Genomic DNA, 23,426 nt, shown 5'->3' on the forward strand with positions numbered 1-23,426 from the left:
GTGAAGGCTGTCCTTGCAGGAACAGGGGACAGGCCCAGGTGTGGAGTGCAGCTATGGGGCTGGAGGCAGACACTGAAGTCCTGAGCCCACACAAGCACAGCTAAGGTCGCAAGCACGCTGCCAGCAGCTAGGACCAGGCCAGGGAGGGTCTCCCCTATGGGCGTCACAGGATTGTGACCTTGACGACACCTGGATTTTGAACTTTCACCCCCCAGAACCATGAGACGATAAATTCTTGTTCTTTGGAGGCACAGTTTGCGGCAGTGTTCCTGCAGCCCTGGGAATCTTGTGCCAGTGTCTTTGAACAACCGCTGTCCGTGTTTACCCACTGCTTCAGCCTCAGCCGTGTCATTCATTAACTGAGCTGCAGGTTCCCAAGGCCACACGCTGGGTCCCAACATTCTCTTAGTCCCTCGCGCACGGTGGCGTAACTCTCCAATGGCATGGTCTGAACTTGGACTGGGAGAACAAAAGGTGAGCTGGTGTCTGGATTTCAAATGTTTACCATTTGCAGAAACACCAAGGGGTGATGCAGGCTGCATCTGGAACCACAGGCAGCAAGTTGACGGAGGGCGGGGACTGAGCTCTTAGCTCAACTCTGGCGAGCTAAGAAAAAGAATGTTCTGGTAGGAAAGAACGCTGAGCTGGAGTGGACCACGGTGCTGCTGCTTCTGGAGTTCAGCCACCTGGAGAGACTTTTTGGGGACTCCAGCCTAAACACAGCCCAGGGTCCCGGGGACGGGGTGCTTTCCCACCTTTGAATTCTTTGTTCCTCAAAGGGGAATATCATTGTAGTTGTATTCGAGGTGCCCTGGCCTCTTGGGAGCACAGCAGTCTGTTCTCTGCTCAGCACATGTGCAGCAGCTTCAAGGAGAAAAGCTGAGAGGGTCCCCACCACGCACATGGCAGCTGCCCTGGCATGGCTACCCGGTCTCCTGAGCCTGCGCATTTCTCAGAGCAGGGCAAGGACGTTGCTCTCGAGATCCACCACTGAGCCCACCTTATCCCCGGCACACAGTTTCCTAAAGAATTCCTACAGCTTTGGGTCATGTCATTGATGAGCAATGGCAGCTCAGAGACAAGTGACCCAGCTATCACTGGGTCACCGCCTTTCAGTGCTGAGAGTGCCTGTTACACACCACAGGTGGCTTAGACCTGGGTACGTGTTAGTACGATCTGTGTGACAATGGCTTGCTCATAGTCTGTGTTGGGGTGTGAGAGCTGACACTGGGGGTGGTGAAGGATTTTTAAGTGCAAGATTTGCCTCTTTGCCAGTTTCTGGCTACTGGACTTTGAACCCATCCATCATTCCATGGTGCCAGGTCGATACAGCTTGAGATTTCCTGGGTCATCAGAATACCGCCTTGGTGCTCACTCTCTGGGATGTTGATTTTCGAGGCACATTTCCTCTCTTACTTGCAAAATTCTGCAGAAGACATTATTGGAAGATGCTGTTGGCCTTGATTAGAATGCAAATGAGCTCTGCTCGAGTGCCCAGCCCTCTACACAACAAGGTGTGAAGGCTAATAGTGCTTCTCTGGCAACCTTAGGAAAGAGGTCCTCAGCGAGACAGAAAAACACTGTCATGGGTAGGAGGCTAGATGTCTTCCAGGCACTATCGACTTGGTAAGTGGAGCTTAAATAAGTGCAGCTCGTTATTTAAATGCTAATGAATCTTTTCCAGAAAATTACCCAGTCCCTTACGTAAGTTTTGAGAAGTCTCATTTTTATTCTTCTTTACGTTTCTTGCAGCTACAGATGCAGATCATTCTGGGCAGGTTTTCTGCCGGCCCAGATGTGGGTGGGGGACAGTTTGGTCTCATAGCTATTTCCTCCAACCTCCAACCCCTGGCCCGAGTGGTCTGCCCTTGAATTGGCTCCTCAGTGGCAGAAAGAGGACTTCCCAGCCACAGCCCCTTTCCTGGCTGAGGTTGCCCTACTTAGAAAATTCCACAGGAAAATCACACATATCTGCCTCTATTCAAAGTTGGAATCTTCTCAAGCTGATTTGGTCTGTTCTTTCTTTTTCCTAGATGGGGACTGTGTTACCAGAGGCCAGATGATGTTGAAAGTATAGGTTGTTATAGTGTTTGACGAAGTGCAGTTCCTGTGCGCTTCTGTGCTAGGCAGGTTCCTGGAGTTGAAGCTCTCCTGGGACGTGGACCACGAGGGTGCCTGGCACATTTCTTTAACAATCGGGTATTTGGAGCCCTTATTTTGTACCTGAACTGAACTCTATGATGGCTTCTGAGATAATGGCTTGAATGCAATTGTCACTTGGATTTCTCCAGCACTGTCTTTAGCTTACTGGCTTGTCTACTAAACCAGTGCATATTGGGATTTACTGGGCTGCATGGAGGGTACCTTGCATGGAAAGTCCTGGTGATCAAATGCCAATGAGTTAGAGGGTAGGTGATATAAATAGCTCTGGGCCTTTCAACACTGCATCTAAACGTGCATTATGATTCTGCCCATTGAATCGAATTATTTTAATTATCCTGAATTTGGGATAAGAGAAGATTTTGTGAGTAATAGGGTTATGAAACATATCACGTGTACTGTGATCACTGTATTAATCTGCTTTTATCCCCTGGTCTTGGTTTCCATGTCTTACAGATGCCAGGACCTCAGATTTACCAGTTGTCTCAGAGAGAGAGAGAGAGAGAGAGAGAGAGAGAGAGAGAGAGAGAGAGGATGGGTGGAACTTCCCTCATGTGACCAGCCACCATTATTCAGGGCGTACCACATGCTGGACCACAGACTTACCCTGGCCCACACCCGGCATCTCTCCAGGACTATCCCAAGTACTATTCTGGGAGATGGAGTATATTTTTTTCAAAGTCTCGATAATGAACATTTAATCAATGCTGTAAGCTCTTTTTATAAAGTCCCTTACACAGAAGGATGTCGTATTTCCATATAACCTTCATATATTCCTGTATATTTTAAATCACCTCAACATTGCTTCTACTGCCTCATGCAAAGTAAATACTATGTAAATAACCATTATGCTGTACCATTTAGGGAATAAGCCACAGTTGGTAGAATCACAGATGTAAGTCCTACAGATGCAGAGGCCAACTCGTGTGTGTATGTGTGTGCGTGTGTATGTGCATGTGTGTGTGTGTGTGTATGGGTGTGCATCACATGAGATCAATGCTCTCTTTCATATGCCTCCCTCTTCTCCTTTAGATGGCCCCTCTCTCTTGCAGCCCACCCGGTGGCTGAGTATGGGCTTTGGAGTTAGGTTGCCTGGGTTGGAAGTCCTGTTTTGTCACTCACTGGCTATGTAACTCTGGCCTAGTGACCTTATCAGATGGGCCTTTTCCTCCCATCAAAGCCACCTTTAGACTTGAGTGAAATGAACACACTAGAGCACCCCAGGCACAGAAGAGGGTCCTATAAACTAGAGGCTTTGCTGGGTGACACCCGAGCAGCAAACAGTGTGGCTGGGGTGGAGCATAACCTGTGCATCCTGGAAGACGTGATGGGAGATGTGGGGGCTGGTTAGGGAGGGTTAGGTGATAGGAGACGTGGGGGTTGGTTAGGGAGGGTTAGGTGATAGGAGACGTGGGGGGTCGGTTAGGGAGGGTTAGGTGATGGGAGACGTGGGGGTTGGTTAGGGAGGGTTAGGTGATAGGAGACGTGGGGGGTTGGTTAGGGAGGGTTAGGTGATAGGAGACGTGGGGGGCTGGTTAGGGTTAGGGTTAGGTGATAGGAGACGTGGGGGTTGGTTAGGGAGGGTTAGGTGATAGGAGACGTGGGGGGTTGGTTAGGGAGGGTTAGGTGATAGGAGACGTGGGGTTGGTTAGGGAGGGTTAGGTGATAGGAGACGTGGGGGTTGGTTAGGGAGGGTTAGGTGATGGGAGACGTGGGGGTTGGTTAGGGAGGGTTAGGTGATAGGAGACGTGGGGGTTGGTTAGGGAGGGTTAGGTGATGGGAGACGTGGGGGCTGGTTAGGGAGGGTTAGGTGATAGGAGACGTGGGGGCTGGTTAGGGAGGGTTAGGTGATAGGAGACGTGGGGGGTCGGTTAAGGAGGGTTAGGTGATGGGAGACGTGGGGGGTTGGTTAGGGAGGGTTAGGTGATAGGAGATGTGGGGGGTTGGTTAGGGAGGGTTAGGTGATAGGAGATGTGGGGGGTTGGTTAGGGAGGGTTAGGTGATGGGAGACGTGGGGGGTTGGTTAGGGAGGGTTAGGTGATGGGAGACGTGGGGGGTTGGTTAGGGAGGGTTAGGTGATAGGAGACGTGGGGTCGGTTAGGGAGGGTTAGGTGATAGGAGATGTGGGGGTCGGTTAGGGAGGGTTAGGTGATAGGAGACCTGGGGGTTGGTTAGGGAGGGTTAGGTGATAGGAGACGTGGGGGTTGGTTAGGGAGGGTTAGGTGATAGGAGACGTGGGGGGTTGGTTAGGGAGGGTTAGGTGATGGGAGACGTGGGGGGTTGGTTAGGGAGGGTTAGGTGATAGGAGACGTGGGGGTTGGTTAGGGAGGGTTAGGTGATAGGAGACGTGGGGGGTTGGTTAGGGAGGGTTAGGTGATAGGAGACGTGGGGGGCTGGTTAGGGAGGGTTAGGTGATAGGAGACGTGGGGGGTTGGTTAGGAAGGGTTAGGTGATAGGAGACGTGGGGTTGGTTAGGGAGGGTTAGGTGATAGGAGACGTGGGGGGCTGGTTAGGGAGGGTTAGGTGATGGGAGACGTGGGGGGTTGGTTAGGGAGGGTTGACAGGAAGATGCTCATTAAAGATCACACAACTGGATGCTGCAGAATACTTGTGCTCGGGAGGGAGTGGAAGGGCAGAGGTGGCCGTGTCCTCTTCATTCCCAGTTCAGTGTTTTATTCACAGCTGACTCTCCACACGCACTGCTCCTGCACCCAAGGATCCAAACCTGGGACTCCAAACTGTCCAGGAAGACAGTGTCTGTACTGCACATGTACAGTCGGACCAGTTCTTGTCATCTCCTAGCTAACACAGTGTAGCAGCTACCTGCACAGTATTTACATTATATTAGGTATTTAGAGTCACTCAGAGATGATTTAAAGTATACTGGAGGAGAGCTGAAGGTTCCCTACAAATACTATGCCATTTTATAGGAAGGACTTGAGCTTTCTTGGATTTGGGCATCCTTGGGGGTCTGGGAACCATCGTCCCATGGATATTGAAGGACAACTATCTATCATGGGTGCTTGGTAAATGCTCTGTGTACAAATGAATGAATAATGATTTCTAGGTAAATATGACAAAATAGTCAGAACTAATATGTATCATTTTATATGTCTTCATACCCTTGCATGTTTTGTAACTAGAAAAACTGATTTTCAATCTCCTAGGTAATGACCTTGTTGGTAAGTGTGCTGGGAGACAACTATGTGCAGGTTAAGAGACACCTGCTGCTGGCTGAGCACATACTTGTACCCACTGAACAGATCTCAGGAGATGGACAAGGAAAAGAGGGAAATGAAATTGACTGCCCAAGTCCTCGTTAAGCTAATTCTTTCTTTTCTGTTCATATTCTGATTTCAGATCTTGAAAGTGGATCTGTAAATACATTTTAGTACTGTGCATTATGATGTACACTTAAGCTGGGGTTCTGTTCATTTCCTTTACCCAATCCTAGCCACAGTATCTGATGCTCAAATAGGACTTGGACAATCAATTTAGTTCATCTTTCTTTCTCGTCCACCTCTTGGCTGGAGTTGGGACAAGGACATAAATAGATCCTCAGTTTAAATGTGCATCATGATCCACAGGAGAGGCCAGGGAGTCATATAAGATGTAGCTGAGGGATTGTGTTTTTGGACATCGGAGAGGAGAGAGAGCAAATCTCTGCCATTTCTCCCATCCTCATACTAAGAATTTGTTGGCCATCTCTGGCAAGCTCATCAAATGTTAGAAATATAACTTTTGCAATGCAATCATTTTAGGGCCCCCAAAGCATATTTTAGATGCTCTTATTAAAAAGGACAAATTCATACAATGGCAACATAATCCTAACATACAAAATAGAATAATAATGACTTTTGTAGTTGAGGAGACAGGGAATATGGTTGTCTGTTGGCATCTGCAGGATTGCTTCCAGGACCCTTTCCTTCTTTGCTACCCAAATCTGCTGATGCTCAAGTTCTTTACATAAAAGGGCTCAGGATCTGCATACAGCCTACACACATTCTCCTGTGCACTTTAAATAATCTCTAGCTTACTTAGAATTCCTACAAGGTAAACAGTATGTAAGCAGTTGTTATACTGTGTTGTTTAGGGAATGATGATAGAGAATAAAAGTCCGTGCATGTTTGGTTTAGGAGAAATTTATTTTTCCAGATGTTTTTCATTCGTTTCTTGGTGAATATGCTGATGCAGAACCTACAGATGTGGAGGGCTGGCTGTGGTGAGAAGAACCTCTCCACAGGGCTGAGTTAGTGCAGGTGTAACACCTGGCAGAGTGAACAAGCTCTGGGGCACAGGGCGCAAGCAGGGAGCTGGGCTCTGGAAAGCCCATGGTCTTCAGGCTCCTGAGCCCGCCAAGAGACCAGGCACCCAACGTCACTAGCGCTAAGAATGAATTTTAAAAATTTAGTGGAAAAAATCATCCCAAAGACGTTTTTCAATACAGAGTATTCTGCGGATGATAAATGAATAGCTTCATTTGCGGGGGAAGGTGGGCATCAGACGGGTGTGTGGATCTGAGCAGCTTTGTTGGAGTTGGTAAATATCATTAATGAAGTTCCCCCACAAAGGAAAGATGACATTGCTCTCTTAGCTGTGGTGTTCCTGTGTGACAGTCAGGTTGAACCCTGGGAGAACACTCCAGACTCTGGGAATGGGCACAGATGAGAGGTCTGGCCTGGGAGGTCCTACAGACAGCCCAGCCGTTTGTCCCTCCGGCTTTCTCCTGCCATTGCCTGGCCGCTCACTGAACCTCGGGGCTGCAGTGATCCCCAACGTGCTGGAGCCTCTGGGCATCCCTCCTGCTCCCATAATGGCTGGCAGCTCTTGCTCTCCCCTGACCTTGGCTCCTACCTGTTCCTCCATGGAAGGCTTCCCAGACGACCCAGATCCGGGACAGCCCCCTCCGGCAGCTGCCGCATCCCCCACAGCTCTCCACGTGTTCATTCTGTTCTGTTTCATAGAGCACTTATTGAGAAAAGGTTCTCTAGCTCCCTGTTTACCGTTCGCCTTCCTGAATGAAATGAATGTGTTTCTGTTTTTCAGTCACGACGTATTCCCGTTGCTGAGCACGGAGCCATGTGTGCAGAGTCAACCTGAATAAATAGTTTTCAATGTGAATGCATGATTTCTTCAAGTTCCCCGCGGGCTTACAACTTCATGGCCAGGAGAGGTGGGTGAGCATCGGCCTGCCACTCACCTTCCTTATGCAGATTTGTGTTTTCTGCCTGGGACTCAGACCCATGTCTCTGTTGATGTTTTAAAAGCCTTCAAAGCCACTTCTACTGTTCTGGGCCTTTGTACACGCAGTTGGAAGGCCCCAGCACTTGTGTGTCTTTGCCTCTTTTCCATTCACAGTTTGTGACCAGCCTCATGCATTTCTCTTCCCACTGCACACTGAAGGGAGCTGGAACTGCTTGCTACTTTTTACCTGGCAGAAGGCACTGATGTGCTAAGAGCCTGGCAGGCTGCAGGGAGCCTGCACTGTGGTGCACTGTGGTGCTCAAGGACACTTGCCTGGCAAGGGGACACTTCCTCTTGCCTCCTCCAGGACATCTCTGAGACACCCGGGGAGGTTTCCCACATCTGAGACACTGGAGGTTGTTGAAATGCAGATTCCTGGGCCCCACCCTACACTCACCAGACCAGAATCAGGCCAGAATCTCCAGGGCAGAGCCCTGGAACCACTCTATTTTAAAGAGGTACCTTGGGTGACTCTGATGTACCCAAAAGGTGGGAAACACTGCCTGGGGCATCTGGCCTGTTTTCTCTGTTTGCTCTCCCTGCTACTGTTCCCAGCAGCGTCCATGGGGACTGAGCCTAAAGAACTCTGGAGCCTCGAATGCACCCATCTGGAACCGGGGTCTACAATTTCCCCTTAATGATCAGAGAAAGTGGCTCAGAAACCTCTCAGAGCATTGTCTTGGAGTAGCTGGGAGCCAGACCAGGTGGATCACGGCGGGGAAGACATGGGCTAGAGAGATGTCCTTGTTTAGGAGCAAGGCTTGCAGACACAGCCCTGGGCCCAGCTGCCTCCCTGACTGCTCATTCACATCTTCAGAAAGTATGATGCCATCCAAGCAGGAAGCAGGTGAGGACAGACAACAGGGAGAGACAAAGGACTTCTTCAACTGTTCCCAAAAACAGGGGTGCAAAGGAATCTTGATACAAGATAAATCTCTTTGCTGTGCATCACAATGCCATTTGGTAATGGAGCCTCTGCACTCCTGAGTTCTTTACAAGCTAGAATTCATGAAGAATAACTTTCACTATTATAATATTTCTTTCTTTCTAATGATAGCACATTACTCTAAGAACGTACATTTTTGCAAAGAGAGTGATTAGAGATTTAAAAGCTAGACATCAAAGCCTCCAATATGAATATAATCAGGACATCAATTTCTCAGTCTTTAAAGAGATTTAGGAACAGTTTCAATTACGAAGAAACAAGAATATCTAATTAATAAGCTCTAGATACGTATTAGAGGATTTAACTTCATAGCAGTAATTAATTTCCATATATTATGGATGCAAATATAAATAACTAAAACCAACATAATCTCCAGATTAGCCCGAAGTATAATTTTTTTCTCAGGGTGTTCAGGAGAAAGAACACAAGCTTCCGGGACAGACAAATCACAGTTGAATCTTGGTTTCCCTGATTTTATGTGCAGAGCTCTGGGCTGTTTGCCTAACTTCTCCGAGACCCAGAGTAAAGTAGGAAGTCTGATCACTCTGTGAGTAGAATCCTTGCCGAGCTGTTACCAAGAAAACACATAGGACATCACCTTCCCATCCCAAGTCCAGTGAGGCTAATTATACCTTTCCCTGTGTTGTCTGAATTTTTAAAACTGGACATGAAATTTCTAGCATTTTCCCTATTACACTGATACCAAGCATGATTGGCTTTAGCTGACATGATTCTAATAATAGCTAGGATCACACAATAGAGCATCTCTCTTTCCTAGAGACCTCCTCATATCTGTTTGCTTCTTAGGCACACACCTTCATCTGACAGGGGTGGAAGGTCAATGCCTTTGGCATTGGTAACACCCACACAGTACAATGAGGTGACCACTCACTCGTTCCTGGCCGAGCATCTGAGACATCCACCAAGGGCCCAGTGGCCTGAGACACAGATTGGTAATGGACCGTGTGAGTCACCGTCAGGGACTTCTGTTTAGCTGCCTCTCCAAAATCAGCATCTGTCAACAGGACTGTGGAGCGATCGTCTGCAGAAGAGCAGGAAGACACAAAGCCAAGCACATTAGCCTCCCTTTAAGCCACCCCCTGGCCTTTCCTTTCCCTAGGGACTTGGGTTGGTAATGATGTCAGTAAAATAACCTCATCTAAAGTGACAAAGATAAAGCAGTGAGCACCCACAATAATTCTGTGAAGCTCAGAAGCTCAGGGGCTAGCTTTGGAGCCCCACTTGCAGAGAATGGTCCCTGCACAGAGGACACTCTCTCTTCTCCTTGGGCTTGTTTCTTTCATTTAGTCAACAGCTGTGGATGTGTTGCTCTTTGGTGGAGTCTGGGGCTGATGTGTTTGCAGAAGCTGACCTGATATGCTGTCAGGATGCCAGCGTCCCCAGAGACGCGGCTGCTAGAGAAGGGCCCCTTTGCCTGCTGGGAGCTGGGTTCGCAGTACTAGTGTGACATCCCTGCAGTTCTCTACCCAACTCGGCAGATGTTTGGAGGGAGAAGGAGCAGAGAACAGCTAGTCTTCAGAACTTATCGATTCCTCTACTTTAAAGGACTGGAGGTAGGCTCCTTTTCTTCCCACCTCTTCTGAGATTTAATTACTCTAGTGCATGCTTTAATTGACTTCTAAAATGACTCACTTGTCAGATTTCCCAAGTCCTATGGGCGTAGGCTCTTGAAGGCTAGAGAAGCAGGAGCCTGGGATCAGGTGAATCCTGCACATCTCAGAGAAGGGAGCAGCCGCTGCCTGGGCCGCGTGTCATTATTTGATTGTTGGAGGATTTACAGTACTTTGTCGTGATAACTTTTCACACTTACATGGCTTTTTTTTTTTTATTCCAAGGGAAACTGGTTAGGATCTATGGATTTTCCTTCCATTTTTCAAGGACCGCAGCCCGAGATGATGTTCACATGAGTTTAATCAGCCAGCGGGGCCCTGCTACAGCAGACCTTGACATGGGGGCAGCAACGTGAACGTTGTCAACAGCACAGCGAGGCCTCTGTGCCCAAAAAAGGCTCTGAACAGAGTGAACCTTACAAAATCCAATTACTCAGGCTCTGGCAGGAAGGGAAAGCCTCTTGAAGTTAGAATCGAATTTCTTGGCAGCGGATTGAGAAAAGTCTGCCAAGACGTCTGTGAGCATCCAGTGGGTGGTGAGGCACAGGTTGGCACCTGGGCGGGCACCGGGGCCCAGCTGGGAGGCCTGGCCCCTCTGCTACCACTCAGCCCCTCAGAGAGGGTGGCCTGTCCACAGGGATGGCTTCTCACAGTGGAATGGGCACCAGAGCCCTCACATCTACATTTGGTTTTCCTAGTATTGTGATGCCTTGTGGTTTCTGGTGGGCAGCCCGCTGCAGAGTGCCCACTGATCTGCATGGCTGGCTTACGAACCTAGATTGGGACATCCCAGGAGCCTGCCTCGTCATGAGGCGAACCGTTCATTCAGGACTGGAATCAATGACAGTCTAATATTGGATTCTTACAGCCAGAGCCCAGAGCATTTTAAAGAACACGGTTCTACTTTTCCAATAATTAGAACCTGCCATGGGCCCACTGTCTGGCATAGATGATCCTGTGTGGGTCGTGATGAATCTCTGCCCACAGGTCATCATGCAGGAATGACTGGCACCCTCTGATGTGAAGCCAGCAAAGGCCAGCTCCCTGGGAGCCACCCGTCACTCACAGGACCCACCCAGCTGTCTGTTTTAACAGCTAACTGAGAATTTCCAACGGGTCTAGTGCAGAGTGCTTAGCAAATACCTCAACCACGTTATGTAACCACTGTGATCTTGACAAGCTCTGCCCTCTCTAGACTCGTGGCTATAAAAGTGTCACCTCTGTCATATGTTGGCTGCAAGGGTTACATTAAATGATGCCCACAAAGGGCTTAGAAAAGTACATCATCAGAAGTATTTCCTTTAGAGTTTTGAGCTGATGTTTCAAAGGACATTTTAGTTTTGATGCTCAGTCTATTGAGTTAAATAAAAGGGATTCCATGCTTACATGACTGTGCAACCTGTGTAAGTCTTCATCATGTACAGCCAGAAGGACGAAAAGTTAGACTCCATTTGTGTATGATGCGTCAAAATGCATTCTGCTGTCATGTATGATTAATTGGAATAAATTTCAAAGGTTAAAATAAAAGGGATTCCAGGTATGCTACCGGAAAAAGAAGAATCAAGTAAAAGCATGGTGGCTTATCCTCATTGGGCAAACGAATACAATCTCCTTCATTTTAGCCACATGGGTCCTCTTCCGACAGGTAGGGAGTAAGTACTTAACTGAAGCCAGTTGACCGAGGGCCACCTGAGACCTGACCCACCTTTCTCTAAGTGATGCCATGCTCAAATCAAATGTAAATTCAGGGAGGGAAGCCCAGGCCTTTGGAGTTACGACCCTTGAGACCAAGATGGCCTCTGGCCAGTGGGGCAGAAGAGGGGCGGGGATTGTGGAGGAGACCTCTGCCCACCTCACCTCCTTCCGCTGCCCTCCTGGCAGGAGGTACCTGGGAAATGTGCTAGGAGTTAAGCAGAGGCATCCAGACCACAGGACAGGGCTGCCTGAGCTCACTGCCAGCACACACCTTCCAAAACAAGCTCAGTTGGAAAAGAGGCAGCCTCCGCATCTGCCTCCAATCTGTTCTGTTCCCTGGGTTCTGGAAAGCTTGACGCGACTGCTAAGGTGAGGGTCCTGGGAGGCAGCCTATTGCTGTTGAAGCAGGTGGCAACAGCCTGTCGCCAAAGGAAAATGGCACAGTGGTGACACAGGTGGCCAGGCGGGGACCTGGCTCTGCTGCTGCCTGTGTGACCCTGGCCAGCTGTGGGAACCCCTCCATGTCTCAGTAAGGAAGGCAGTAGCTCCCCCCCAGCTGGCAAGATGACACTGGGCACACACCGAGTGTGAAATGCTTATGGAGATCAGGACACCAGGGGGCTCTGGATTCCTGTCAGCTGTCCTTCTGATTGCCAATGAGGGTAAAGAAGCTGAGTCAGGACACCTGGTTCTGGGTGGCAGCCACAGCACCACACCAGTGGCTATCCCCAAACCATGGGACGCAGGAACTGGGTGTTTCCCAAGGTCCAGGATGCTTAAGGGGTCCTGGACCTTAGGGCAGACCCCTGCAATGGCGTTTCCTTGTGTGAGTGCTCAGTATAAATGTTTATTTAATGAAAGCTGGCTGCAGCCGAGCTGATAAGGAAGCGTAGCGTGGATCTCCAGGACAGGGCTTCCCTGCGTGGGTCTTCTGGGTTTGATTACAGATGTTTTTTTTTTTTTTTTTCGGAGCAAGCATCAATATCCTCCCTGGGAAAGATCCAAAGCAGCTCAGAATTGGGGAATTCCAGTCTCAGGTGAGCACTGTAGGCTAGCTTCCCTCACATTATGCCACTTATTCTTGTCAACTTCTGCTCTTGTGGAGCTCTGAGGGGTTCTGCTGTCTAACACACTGCAGGTTTGGGTGTTGAAGGAGGGCTGGGGGGGAGCTGGTGGACGGGGCACCTTACCAATGGTCTCCATTGTGTCTCTCTCCTCAATCAAAAGCTGAGCCCTGGGTATGTCGATGTGCATTCTCAGGGTCTGCTGTTGCTTGCTTAAGGTATCTGAAGTCCGAGTATTCTTGCTGGGAATAAAAAAGGGAGAACACATGAACATCCCGTTCTGTGTCAGGCCACGTCCATGCGTGCCTGCACAAACTCGATTTATTTAGACCTATGCAAAAGCCCTGGGGGTGGAGGGAGGGGAAAAGCAAAAGATGTGAGATTTTTTTTCCTTAATCAAGGGATATTTATTAATATTAAATTTCAGCAAAGGAGAGTACAAAAATACAAACTGTCAATAGAGATTGATTCAATATGAATAGAACCTTTAGAAATTTTCCATTCCTTATGTGTAAAAGATAAATGAGACAAATGAAAAGTGACTTTAAAGCCAGCCACGTTTTCATTGGTCAGTACATGATATCCCGGAGATGGTAAGGGAGGGTGTGTGTGCCCAGCTGGTCATCAGATGGCGTTCTTACTCAGATTCACGTTGTGTATGTGGTGCCAGTTTATTTTTGTTCTAGTAACAAATCACAAACCTTGTTAGCTTCCCTGATGTTCGTTTCTCTAACCAATAATGCATTTGGAATAGGGGGAAAAAAACCCAATTACTATAATAATTTTATCTCAAAATTTGTGTACCAGAAAATTACTCTTGGAGTGAGCTGTTCTCTAAAAGTAAATGAAAATAGGTGGTGAAACTGCATGCTACCATCATGTTCAGTTACAGCCCGCAGTTAAGAGAAACTCCACGTTGTGCGGAGATCTAAGAAAGCCCATAAAGGCCTTAATTAGCAATCCACATCAGGAGGCTGGCTGTTCCGTCTTGGCAAAATGCTAGGAACTTCCTAGATGTTTAAATAATGTTTGCTGAACTCCCCCATAGGAAGCATCCATCATTTGGATCATTCAGTCAATGAATAATCTATGGCATCCATGAATCCAGCTCAGTGTTCTTCAAAATCTCGTTGGAGAAGCAAGTCTGTGCCTCGGTCACTTGGTGATGGTTCACCTCCAAGTTGGCTATTTCCAATAGGGAGCAAGAGTGGTCTCCACTTGGGTCTCCAACGCTTTTCCCTGCAGCCAGGCAGTTCCTGGGGAGTCCTGGGCTCCGTCTCCACAGGCCTTCCTCATCCCTTCTGAACCACAGGGTGAGGTAAGTTGGTAATCCACTCAAGCCCTCCTGGGGTGCCGGCCTGCTGCAGTCCATTGTTAGTGTTCTGAATGTTTTATACACCTCTGTCTTCATCTGCTTATGGACAAAGCAACTTCTGAAAGGTGCCACCCGCCTCAGGGGACTTGATCTTGAACCAGATTTCCTGCTCTGCAGTGTGGTAACTGGGTTATGTTCTATGTCATGCTAATTATGCAGAGCCCACATTCAAGCCCTGTGGCCTGATTTTTCACAGGGCTCAGGGTATAGAGTGGGGAGACTGTACTCTTTTAAATGACTTAACCAACTCCTCATTTTGTTGGTCAGAATTAAAAAAAAAAAGAATGTAAAGACTCAGATACTTGCATAATAACCCGAAGAGCCCGGGGCTGCGTTTATGCCACGCTCAGACAAGTTGCATCTCCCAAAAACATATGGGGGACTACTCCTCTGTGGATATCCGAAAGATCTGTTTAGAAACTCCACTAGGGACTTGAGCTTGTCCTTGTACCAAAAATAGAAGTGTGAGCTAGTTCCTTCTGCTCATCATGAATAGTCATGAGGCAGCCCGAGGCTGCTCTATTAAACAACTAGGAGCAGCCAGCGCGGGCTATTCTTAAACAACAACGAGGCCTGCTGTCAGACCGGCACAGGAAGCTCGCCCAAGAACTGCTCTGGGCCACCGGCTGGCGCAAAGACGGGACGGGATGACACCTTGGGAACCAGGGCCACTGAGGCTGGAGAAAGAGTCCTCCTTCTCTGGGGACAGTGTGGCCAGGCCCCACAGTGGGAGGGCGAGAAAGCGGCCCCAGAACCCTCCAGATGCTGAAGCTAAGCACGTGCCGTCTCTGGGCACAGAACAACTGCTCCACCCACGTGGCCAGCTCCCTCCCTTCTTGCAAGGTGACCCAGACGCACGCATCTTCTCACTGGGCTGGTTGGCCCTGCCTCCTTGACACTTGTCCTCTAGCATATATCTGATCAATTTAATTGAATCAATTAAATGTGCTTAATTGATTTATCTTACTCCTTATCTGTCTCTCCCAAGGAAAACACACTCCCCCAGTGATGTGTCCGTATGCTCTGTTCCTGGCATCCCTGGAACATATGTGGTCAAGCAATGTGCTCAATGAATATTTATTAAATGAGTCAAGTTATTTTGGGGAAAGGTGAAAGCTGAGTGATATGTCTGCGAGGCTTTGCTTGGGGTCACTGATAGCCTTCCCTTTCTTACAGAGTGGGTTCCGTCTAAGTTTTTCATCATTTAACATCTGCTGCCGTATTGGTCAATTATCGTTGTGAATGGTGATCCACAAGAAGTGCAACAGGGGACACAATAACAGCAGTGTGCCTTAAAAACGCTGGTTGAAGAAACCTCATTTGCAACCTGAGGATTCTGAATGACTTTACAGTAGAGGAAAAATTGCCTCTTTTATATAATGTAGGAATCTTGCTAAATATATTCGCTATTGTTGAAAAACCATCTTTGAGTATCCATGGGCCATCTGGCTACTGGATTGGAATGGCAGCGGTGGGGAGAGCTGTGGGCAGCTTAGAAGGTAGAGAATTTTCTGGGGCTGGGGTTGTAGCTCAGTGGCAGAGTGCTTGTCTCATATGTGTGAGGCCCTGGGTTCGGTCCCAGCACCCCATAAAAATAAACAAATAAAAAAAATGGAGATATTAAAAAAAAAAGAAGGTAGAGAATTTCCAGCTCAGCCAATGAATGACTTGTGTCACTACGACCCTGGAAGATGGCTCAAGAGGCCACTTCCCCCTCCAGTACAACATGGAGCACAGTTTAGGTGCAAAATGATTGTGGGACTGTTAGGAACATATCCCATCATAACTCTTAGGTGGGTGTTTTTTATTATATGTGTAAAATATGCACATCAAAAAAGCCAAAGTAATTTAGATGCTTCATTTGCAGTTGACTGACAACTAGCCCTTCTACTAAATGTGTTGGTGAGTTCCTCAGGGGAATCTGGTCTCATCTCAGAAGGCTGGTGTGTTTTTAGAAAGGTATTCTTGCTTAAACATATAAAAGCTGAAATCTCTATCTGGGTGTGATGGGTGAGGTCTGTCCTTTCTGGGTGAAATGGATGGGTGTTTGGGAGCATGAAGCCCAGTGAGGGGTGAGGTGCTGTGAGGGACCCCTGGAGGTCCAGGAGTCTGTGCCCGTCCTTTGGTTGGGCCAATCTGCTTTCCAGCCTGGGAGAGCTCATGCCACTGAAATATGCAGGTACGTTGTGGAACAGCATTAAAACATACATGCTCTGTTCATCCAGATCACAGAACGACAGAGCCAGGAATAAGTTTGCAATAGTTTTAGATGAGGAAAGTGGGATCCAGAGGGGTAAGATGATTTGCTCAAGATCAGAAAAACAGCTCTGGGCCAGATGAGGCCTAGAACACAGGCTTGTGGTTCTCTGTTCTCGCGGGGACACCAGCCTGCCAAGTCCTCAGTGGTCCAGAGAAGGCAGCAGTAAGGACCAGGGACAGCCATTCTGCATCCTCTGCACCAGTGAACATGACTGACTTAGAATTCATGGGCCATGTCTGAAATATGGTTGGTCCTAAATCGACCAGGTCTTTGGTTGCCTGGCCAGGTGAGTGGCCAAACCTAGATGGAACCCAGCTGCCATGAGTAAAAGCAGTCTGTCTGGACTAGTTCCCTACAAAGCCACCTCTCTGAGGAGTGTGGAAATTTCCTTTGCGGTCACTCCACCCTTTGGAGGAGAACCAGCCCCAACCTCTTAGGACACCATGGTTGCTGGCCTCCGTGTTCCTAACCTCCTGTTGGCAATGTCCCCTGGAGGGCTGTGATCCCCTCTTGCTCTTTTCAGCAGCTGGCCTTCCAATCATGGTGATCGTCCCGGGGGAAAGAGGACGCTCCCTAATGTCTTGCTCCAGGACTGATGAGAAGGGGCAGGGATGCATTTAGGACTTCAGGAAACTCAAAAAGCACAGCATCCTCACTTGGACAAAGACTGGGTCGTGCAGCCTCTGGGCAGGGGCAGGATTGATGTCTTGGCAGGGACAGAAGAGATGTCTGGGCAAGCAGGGAGGAAGCAGAACCAGGGGGAGGCCTGGGCTGGAAGTGCTGCCCGCCGGGGGAGAAGCACACCCAGACACCCTCTCTGGGAGCTGCAGAAGCCCTGCTGGGGGCCAGAGGCCCCTGAGGTGAGCAAAGATCAGGCCCAGTCTCAAGGGCACACTCCGGCAGTCCTCCTCAGCCAGGCTGCATGCATGTGGCCAGAGCATTTCCAACAGAAGCCAGAAAATCAAATTTTACGTGCAACCTCTTCATTTTAAATGTCAACGAATTCATAGCTTTGAGTCTACACGAGAAAATGTATTCTATCAGGAATCTCAGTTGTGACGAACGGGCCCGCTCCTTTGTGTTCCAGGGGCTTTCTCAGATCTTCTCCACACCAGGGCAAACCTGTGCTCTTACTCGCTCACAGACAGGAAGGAACTTCCAGGAGACATGGCCTCAGGCACTGCATGCAGGTCTTCCCCATCTCTTGTGAAAGTCTGACCTCGCAGTCAGATGCCCCGTGGAAGGAGTGATCGTGTATCTGCCCTCCTCTCCCCCCGAGTCCCAGATCCCTGCTACTAGCCGCCCCATGGGCCCCTCCACTGGAAGCTTAAAGGGAATCCCAGGTTCACGTGGGCCAGCTCCTGCTGCACCTGCCCCTCACCCCATCCTCATCCTCCAAGAAAACAAGAAGTCTGAGCCCTGCCTCTGTTTTCCTAATGACGGCAGACATTCCTCTGATGACTCCCCAGATGTCCTGGAGCTGCCCTGGATTCCTCCAGGCCACGGTTCTACCCACGGTTCACATGGTTTTCAGAAAACAGAAAGTCCAAAGATACCCGCGGGAAACAAGATCCACGCGCCCTTGCTCTTCAGCCTCTGTCTCCAAAGATGCTGTTGACATGTGGCATGTGCTTCTTGTGAGTGACAAATGTACCACGGTATATGGGTAGACAGGGAGGAAGCGAAGCCAACTGCGGTGGGTGGGAGGGGAGTGGGAAGACGCCCAGCCCATCCCCTTTCTCTCCCAGGCCCATCATCCTATCCTGGCAACCTCAAGTTCATTGTCAGGGTCCCGACGCTCTCTCTCTCTCTCATTTCCTCCACTCTGAGCCTGAACTTTTTCTCCTTTCCTTTCATCATGACATTGTAAAAGAGTTGACATGGAAACGTGCGGACAGGCAACCCGTCAGCCAGTTAACCCCGACGAGGAAATGCCTGCTGCTGGGGGGTCCAGGTTTTATCACGTGAGGAGGTTGGGCAGGTAGGGAGGCGGAGTGTTGGGAGGAGGGGGACTGGGTGGGGAGAGCCTGGGGAGACGGAGGGAACGCGTGGTCCTCTTCTCATCACGCATGCACCGTGGGCGTGTGCCAGCAAAGCTTCGTGACTCTTGTGAACCTCTCCTACTTACTCAGTGACCTCGATTCATTTCTTCTGCTCAGCTACTACAAACGGGGCAACCAGGGTGTTGGTTCTCCCAGCAGAGTTGATGGAACCTGCAGGACAGGTGGCGAAGCGCCCATAGCAACGGGAGCCACTGGCTGCCCTCATGGGAGGGAGTGGAAGGCACCCTGGGAACTGAGGACACCTGTGAGGACAGCCTTTGAGGAGCACAGTGCCCAACACATTTCCTTTTGTGATTTTCTTTAAACCTGGCTAGCTCAGAAAGAAAGCTTGGCCCCAGAGGAAGATCATCTGGGTGACGGCAAAACCAAAGCTCCTTTGATGTACCCTTTTGTTTCCCCCTTAACAGGAAATGTCCTGCTGGTGGAGTAGCCAAGGAGACAACCACCTTTGGCTGTATAAAAATGCGTTATTTGGTACCTACACATGCAAATAGGCCTTCTATGGATATTTTAGAATGGAAATGGAAATTTATGTTGGAATGAAATGTGTTAGCAATTTCAGATTGTCATGACTGAAACACACAAACAGACGAACACAGAAATCACCAAGTGGTGGTTCCACGAAGCATGCTGCCTGGGGCATCGGGTGGTGTTCTTACCTCATGAGCATTTCAGCTAAACTCTTCGCATCTGGGGAAAGAAAGTTGACGTTAGTACCTGACAAACAGCTCATTACCGTTGACTTAGGCACTGATAATAAACATCCTACAGTCAGATGACCAGGGGGACTCTGGTAAGATCTCGAAGGATGACCTTGAGTTTTATGGATTCCTTGTTCTATAAGGGACTCTTTTATAACTTTTATTTATTATAGAAAGATACCACAACGATCCTGTAGCCATAAAATCTCAGATATCTATTAAAATTTTAGTATAATCTATTTATTTGTCACTTCTGGAAAACCCAGTTTTATTTTCAGTAGTCAGGAAATTGACATTTTGAAAGTATGCCATTTATAGTGTACATACCCACCCTTTGCATTACCAAAATATGAGAATCAAACAGCTCACAGCACTACAAATCACTATTAAATGGAATGATTACAGAGCGCTGCATCCCTGGGGCTGGTCAAAGAATTGTATAAATGGCTTATTGCCATTTTTTGGACATCTCATTGTTTATTTTTATTCAAAAATTAAACTTTGTTCATTTCCTCTGAGGATTTTATTTACCAAGACCTGGTTATCACTTCTGACATCAGAAACCCTGTCTAAAAATATCGTAGGAGAAACATCTACTTTCTTAGTGATCTCATTTTGAAATTCTCATTTCCCTTAAAATATAATTTATTCTTTTTATACATTTTTTTGTCCTGGCAAAAATGGATGTTTCCTTTCTTAGAACACAAAAACCTTCATTTTGTTTTTCTTTCATTGCTCTCAAAAAGTGTTGATGTTAAGTGTCCCTTTCAATGAACAGATTTTCCAGAGGCGAATCTGGCTCTGCAGTGAAGGGGTGCATGGGGAGCCTCTTCACCCCATTCCCGGGGCTGACGTCTAACTGTACTCAGCCTCCGGGGAGCAGCACTGAAGGCCACAGGTGGCCACGGAACCACCCACAGCGGCTGGCACCCTGTGACCCCAGGCACGGCTCTTCAAGCCAGCCATGCCAGTTCCTCCCAGGGGACCTCAACACGGGGCCCCGGCTTTGCGCACAGATGGGTTCACTCTGGGAAATGAAACAGGTCCCATCTACTCCACCCACACTGCAAAGCAAAGGAAGAAAAATAGCATTTAATTTCCCAGTTCGTGTCTTTATATTTATCTGCAGAGACTAAGTAAATAGAATGAATTTCTGCTCTTCCTGAATGACTTAACACTTACAAAGTAAGTATGTACCTAGGAAGTGCCAGAAGCTTGGGATTAATTAGCTCCTGTAACACCCCAACAGTGGCTACTACCACACTCTGAAGAGGAAACGCTTTCAAGGAGGACGCCCCGGACTCGGGCTGGCACTGCTCTCCCCTCGTCTGCTTCGGCTTGCCCACTGCCATCCTTCTTGGTTCTCGGGCACCCATGAGAGTTTGCTCTCCTGTGACCTTTTCTACCACTGTACTAGGGAGCTTAGAGGCCAGCACAGGAATAGCCCTAGCTGCACGCTGCCCTGGCCTGCCTGTAGTGGGCTTCAGGGCACAGCTGTTCTGCCGGCCTAGCGCCCCATGCCATCTCAGATACCCCCCTCCGTGCCTGTCACTCACAAGCAGATTCCTGCTTTTTCTGTCTTAGCTACTATGACCCCTTAAATTGTATTTGAAATTCTGAGATCAAATACGTTAACAGAAATTTGCTTCTTTTGAGTTCACCTTTGGATACGCAGAGAACTTGTGTTTTAAGAACAGTGGTGGGGTCTGGATAGCCTGGGCGGGCTGGTTGAGCATGTTCTAGAGATCTGGCTTGTGCTGGTTATTGTAGGACTGTGGACTCAGGTCCCTGCTAGGGGCCATCAGGACCAACTTGGAGATGAAGAAAGTGGGTCTCAGATTCATTTAGCAGCCAAGTAGGGACACAGGTCTGCCTTCTACGTCAAACTCTTTTCACCACTCTCCTCAAGTTCCTTTAAGGGCTACAGCAGATAAGAGTCAGACCCTTAGGGACACATACAGGGGCAGACAGCTAGGCCCTGCAGGCTGAGGGGGTGGACCCAAGGAGACCAGAAAGGACACAAGAAGGACCTGGAAGGACACAAGAGTTAACCCCAGCTACATGCAGCATAACTGAGTGGGCAGCCAGTGACTGAGTGGGCAGCCAGCTCCACACAGAATTCTCTGGTGCTGGAAGAATGTGTGTGTTCAGAGCAACAGGGTGGGTCAGCTTCACCAGACAGAGACGATTCCAGGCTGGTGGTGGCTGGGGTGGTCAAGACATTATGTGGCTAAGGAGAATTACTGGCCATGATCTGGAGGCCTTCACCTGGACCAAGGGGAGTGGGAGAAGGAGGCCAAGGTGGTGGCGGGGTGTGGACGCCACCAACTCATCTTCGTCAGGCTGCTCAGAGGAGAGACAGGGCACTGGGCCTGCTGATAGCACCTTACCAGGCCCAAGTGAGGAGCTGTCAGGGTGGCACTGGAGACCTGGAGGTGACATTATAATACAAGGGGATGACAGAATCTGCAGTCAGAGCCTTGCTGGGTGTGCAGGGGGGAGGAGGTGGACCGCAGGAGTCCAAAGCCAGCATGGGCTCTTCCGGCGGGAGTCCAGCAACAGGGTCAAGGACAGGGCTGTGGGGGACGAGGGTCAGTGATGGGCGGAGAGCTGAGGTGTCTGGCATCAGCTGGAGGACTGGGTGCACTGCTCAGACAGACTTGGAACCAAGCTGGGGAGAGGAGCCAGAGCTGCGATGAGGGGTCTCATGTCCCCACAGAAAAGTGTGATAGGACAGGAGGGGTCATATCGGATACGCTTGTTCAGGGTTGCGAAGAGAAACTGGAGCAAGTTAGCAAAACTTTGCAATATCCTGGAATTGCAGAATCTTAGGAGAAATGATCACTTCTCAGACCAGCTTCCTAATGAATGCTGAGATCCTTCCCTGGAGCCTTGGACAGATGCTACCATGTGCTCTGTCTGTAGACAGAGCTGGGACCGTCGGCCACTCCAGGGGCTGCTGCTGCTGCTGGGCACTGGCCGGCCTCCTCCTGCAACCTCCCCACGGGGCCTTTGCTGACCAGCTCTCGTCATCTCAGATCTCATTGACGAGTGGGTGCCGTCTTCCCTGGTCCAGTCGCAGGAGTGATTCTGCAGTGCAGGAAGGGCACTGGCCTCGTCACGACGTCCGGGTGGTGCCTGGGCCTGGAGACTTTCAAGTGGACCTCACTGCAATAGCACTGGTCGGCACAGGGCAGGAGCTGCCCACGCTCTTCCCAGCTGGCCTTCCAGCTCTGTTGCTCCTCACCTGTGAGGTCCAGTCCCCTCTCGGAGCTTCCTGCACCCACCACTTTCTGTAGGGACACCCTGGCATTGCTCCTCCAAGGCCCTCCCTGCAGAGGCAGCTTGTTCCCAAGCCTAGGTGCCAGCTGGTGCTCTGCTGTTGCCCGTTTCTGTGGACATCGGCAGCAGTGACAGCTTGGCCCAGGCTCTCCCAGCCCCGGCTGTGACCACCTGCCTCCACGTCCTCTCTCTGCTGGCCTGTCCTCTTCATATCTTGTGAGTAGGCCAGGCCCTCGTAGAAAAGCTGCACAAAGATTTCCTGCTGGCGCATTCGACTGTGAGAAACGTCTTCCTTCCCTCGCGCTGAAGTCTCCTGCTGTCCTTCCTACCTGGGCATGATCACGGCACCTCTGGAACCATTTGCAAGTCATTCGTAGGGAGCTGCCATGTCCCTTGCTTGGCTCCAGTTTTCTCCTTTTCAGGTTGATTTCTCAAGCGTTCTCAACCACTTCTCACATGACCTCATTTCTAGGTAATTCCTTACTTGGAACTCTCTCATATGGAAGACCCACAGTTTCACAATGGCCTTTATTCAGTGGGGCTGAGCCCAGTCTACTGGTAATTTCCAATGTTCTCCTTGCACACTGGTGAGAGCACAATGCTCCTGGTACATGCTACAAATGATATTTTAAAACCTCTACCGAAGACTTCAGAACTACCTTGATTGAATTTTATCTGCTTGGTTCCAGACTTTCTTAAATTGAGGATTCTGCCTGGACCCGAGCCACCTCAAAGCCTGGACCAGCTGGCCAAGGGATTCGAGCACAGCTTGGTGCTCCCTTACCAATCAGCCATGCCAAAACACAAGTGGGGCTCACCCCGCCTCTGGTGGCCTCTGTCATTTCCTGATTGCTCCAAACCATTCTTTCTGTGCCCCCCAGAACTGACTTATTTCAATCTATACAGTCTAGAATCTGCGGTCTTGAGAATGGGTCCAGAGGATAATCACTGTCCAACACCTTGCCTTGGATTGTGCATCACCCACCCACAGAGGTCTTGGGATTC

The 23,426-nt window shown here is 49.3% G+C and overlaps 1 protein-coding gene and 1 long non-coding RNA gene across 5 annotated transcripts in view; one reads left to right on the forward strand and one right to left on the reverse strand.

Annotated features, from left to right (window-relative positions):
- The window catches only part of Dscam (DS cell adhesion molecule), a 660,878-nt gene that overhangs the window by 19,014 nt on the left and 618,438 nt on the right, over positions 1 to 23,426 (reverse strand). For 3 of the 4 annotated variants that reach the window (XM_021725291.2, XM_078044665.1, XM_078044664.1), the window contains exons 28-30: positions 19,098 to 19,128; positions 12,867 to 12,982; positions 9,243 to 9,392 (exon numbers count right to left, since the gene is read on the reverse strand). In XM_021725291.2, coding sequence (XP_021580966.1) covers positions 9,243 to 9,392; positions 12,867 to 12,982; positions 19,098 to 19,128 — 297 coding nt within the window. Of the gene's footprint in view, positions 1 to 9,242; positions 9,393 to 11,367; positions 11,462 to 12,866; positions 12,983 to 19,097; positions 19,129 to 23,426 lie in introns of those variants that run through there. The other variant, XM_078044666.1, reaches the window with a different exon arrangement.
- Positions 57 to 12,647, forward strand: LOC144376503 (uncharacterized). The gene is made up of 3 exons (XR_013437048.1): positions 57 to 474; positions 7,207 to 9,924; positions 10,207 to 12,647. It is a non-coding gene; the product is annotated as an uncharacterized LOC144376503 (long non-coding RNA).

This window comes from Ictidomys tridecemlineatus, chromosome 3 (genome assembly GCF_052094955.1).
Source record: "Ictidomys tridecemlineatus isolate mIctTri1 chromosome 3, mIctTri1.hap1, whole genome shotgun sequence".
Lineage (NCBI taxonomy): Eukaryota > Metazoa > Chordata > Mammalia > Rodentia > Sciuridae > Ictidomys > Ictidomys tridecemlineatus.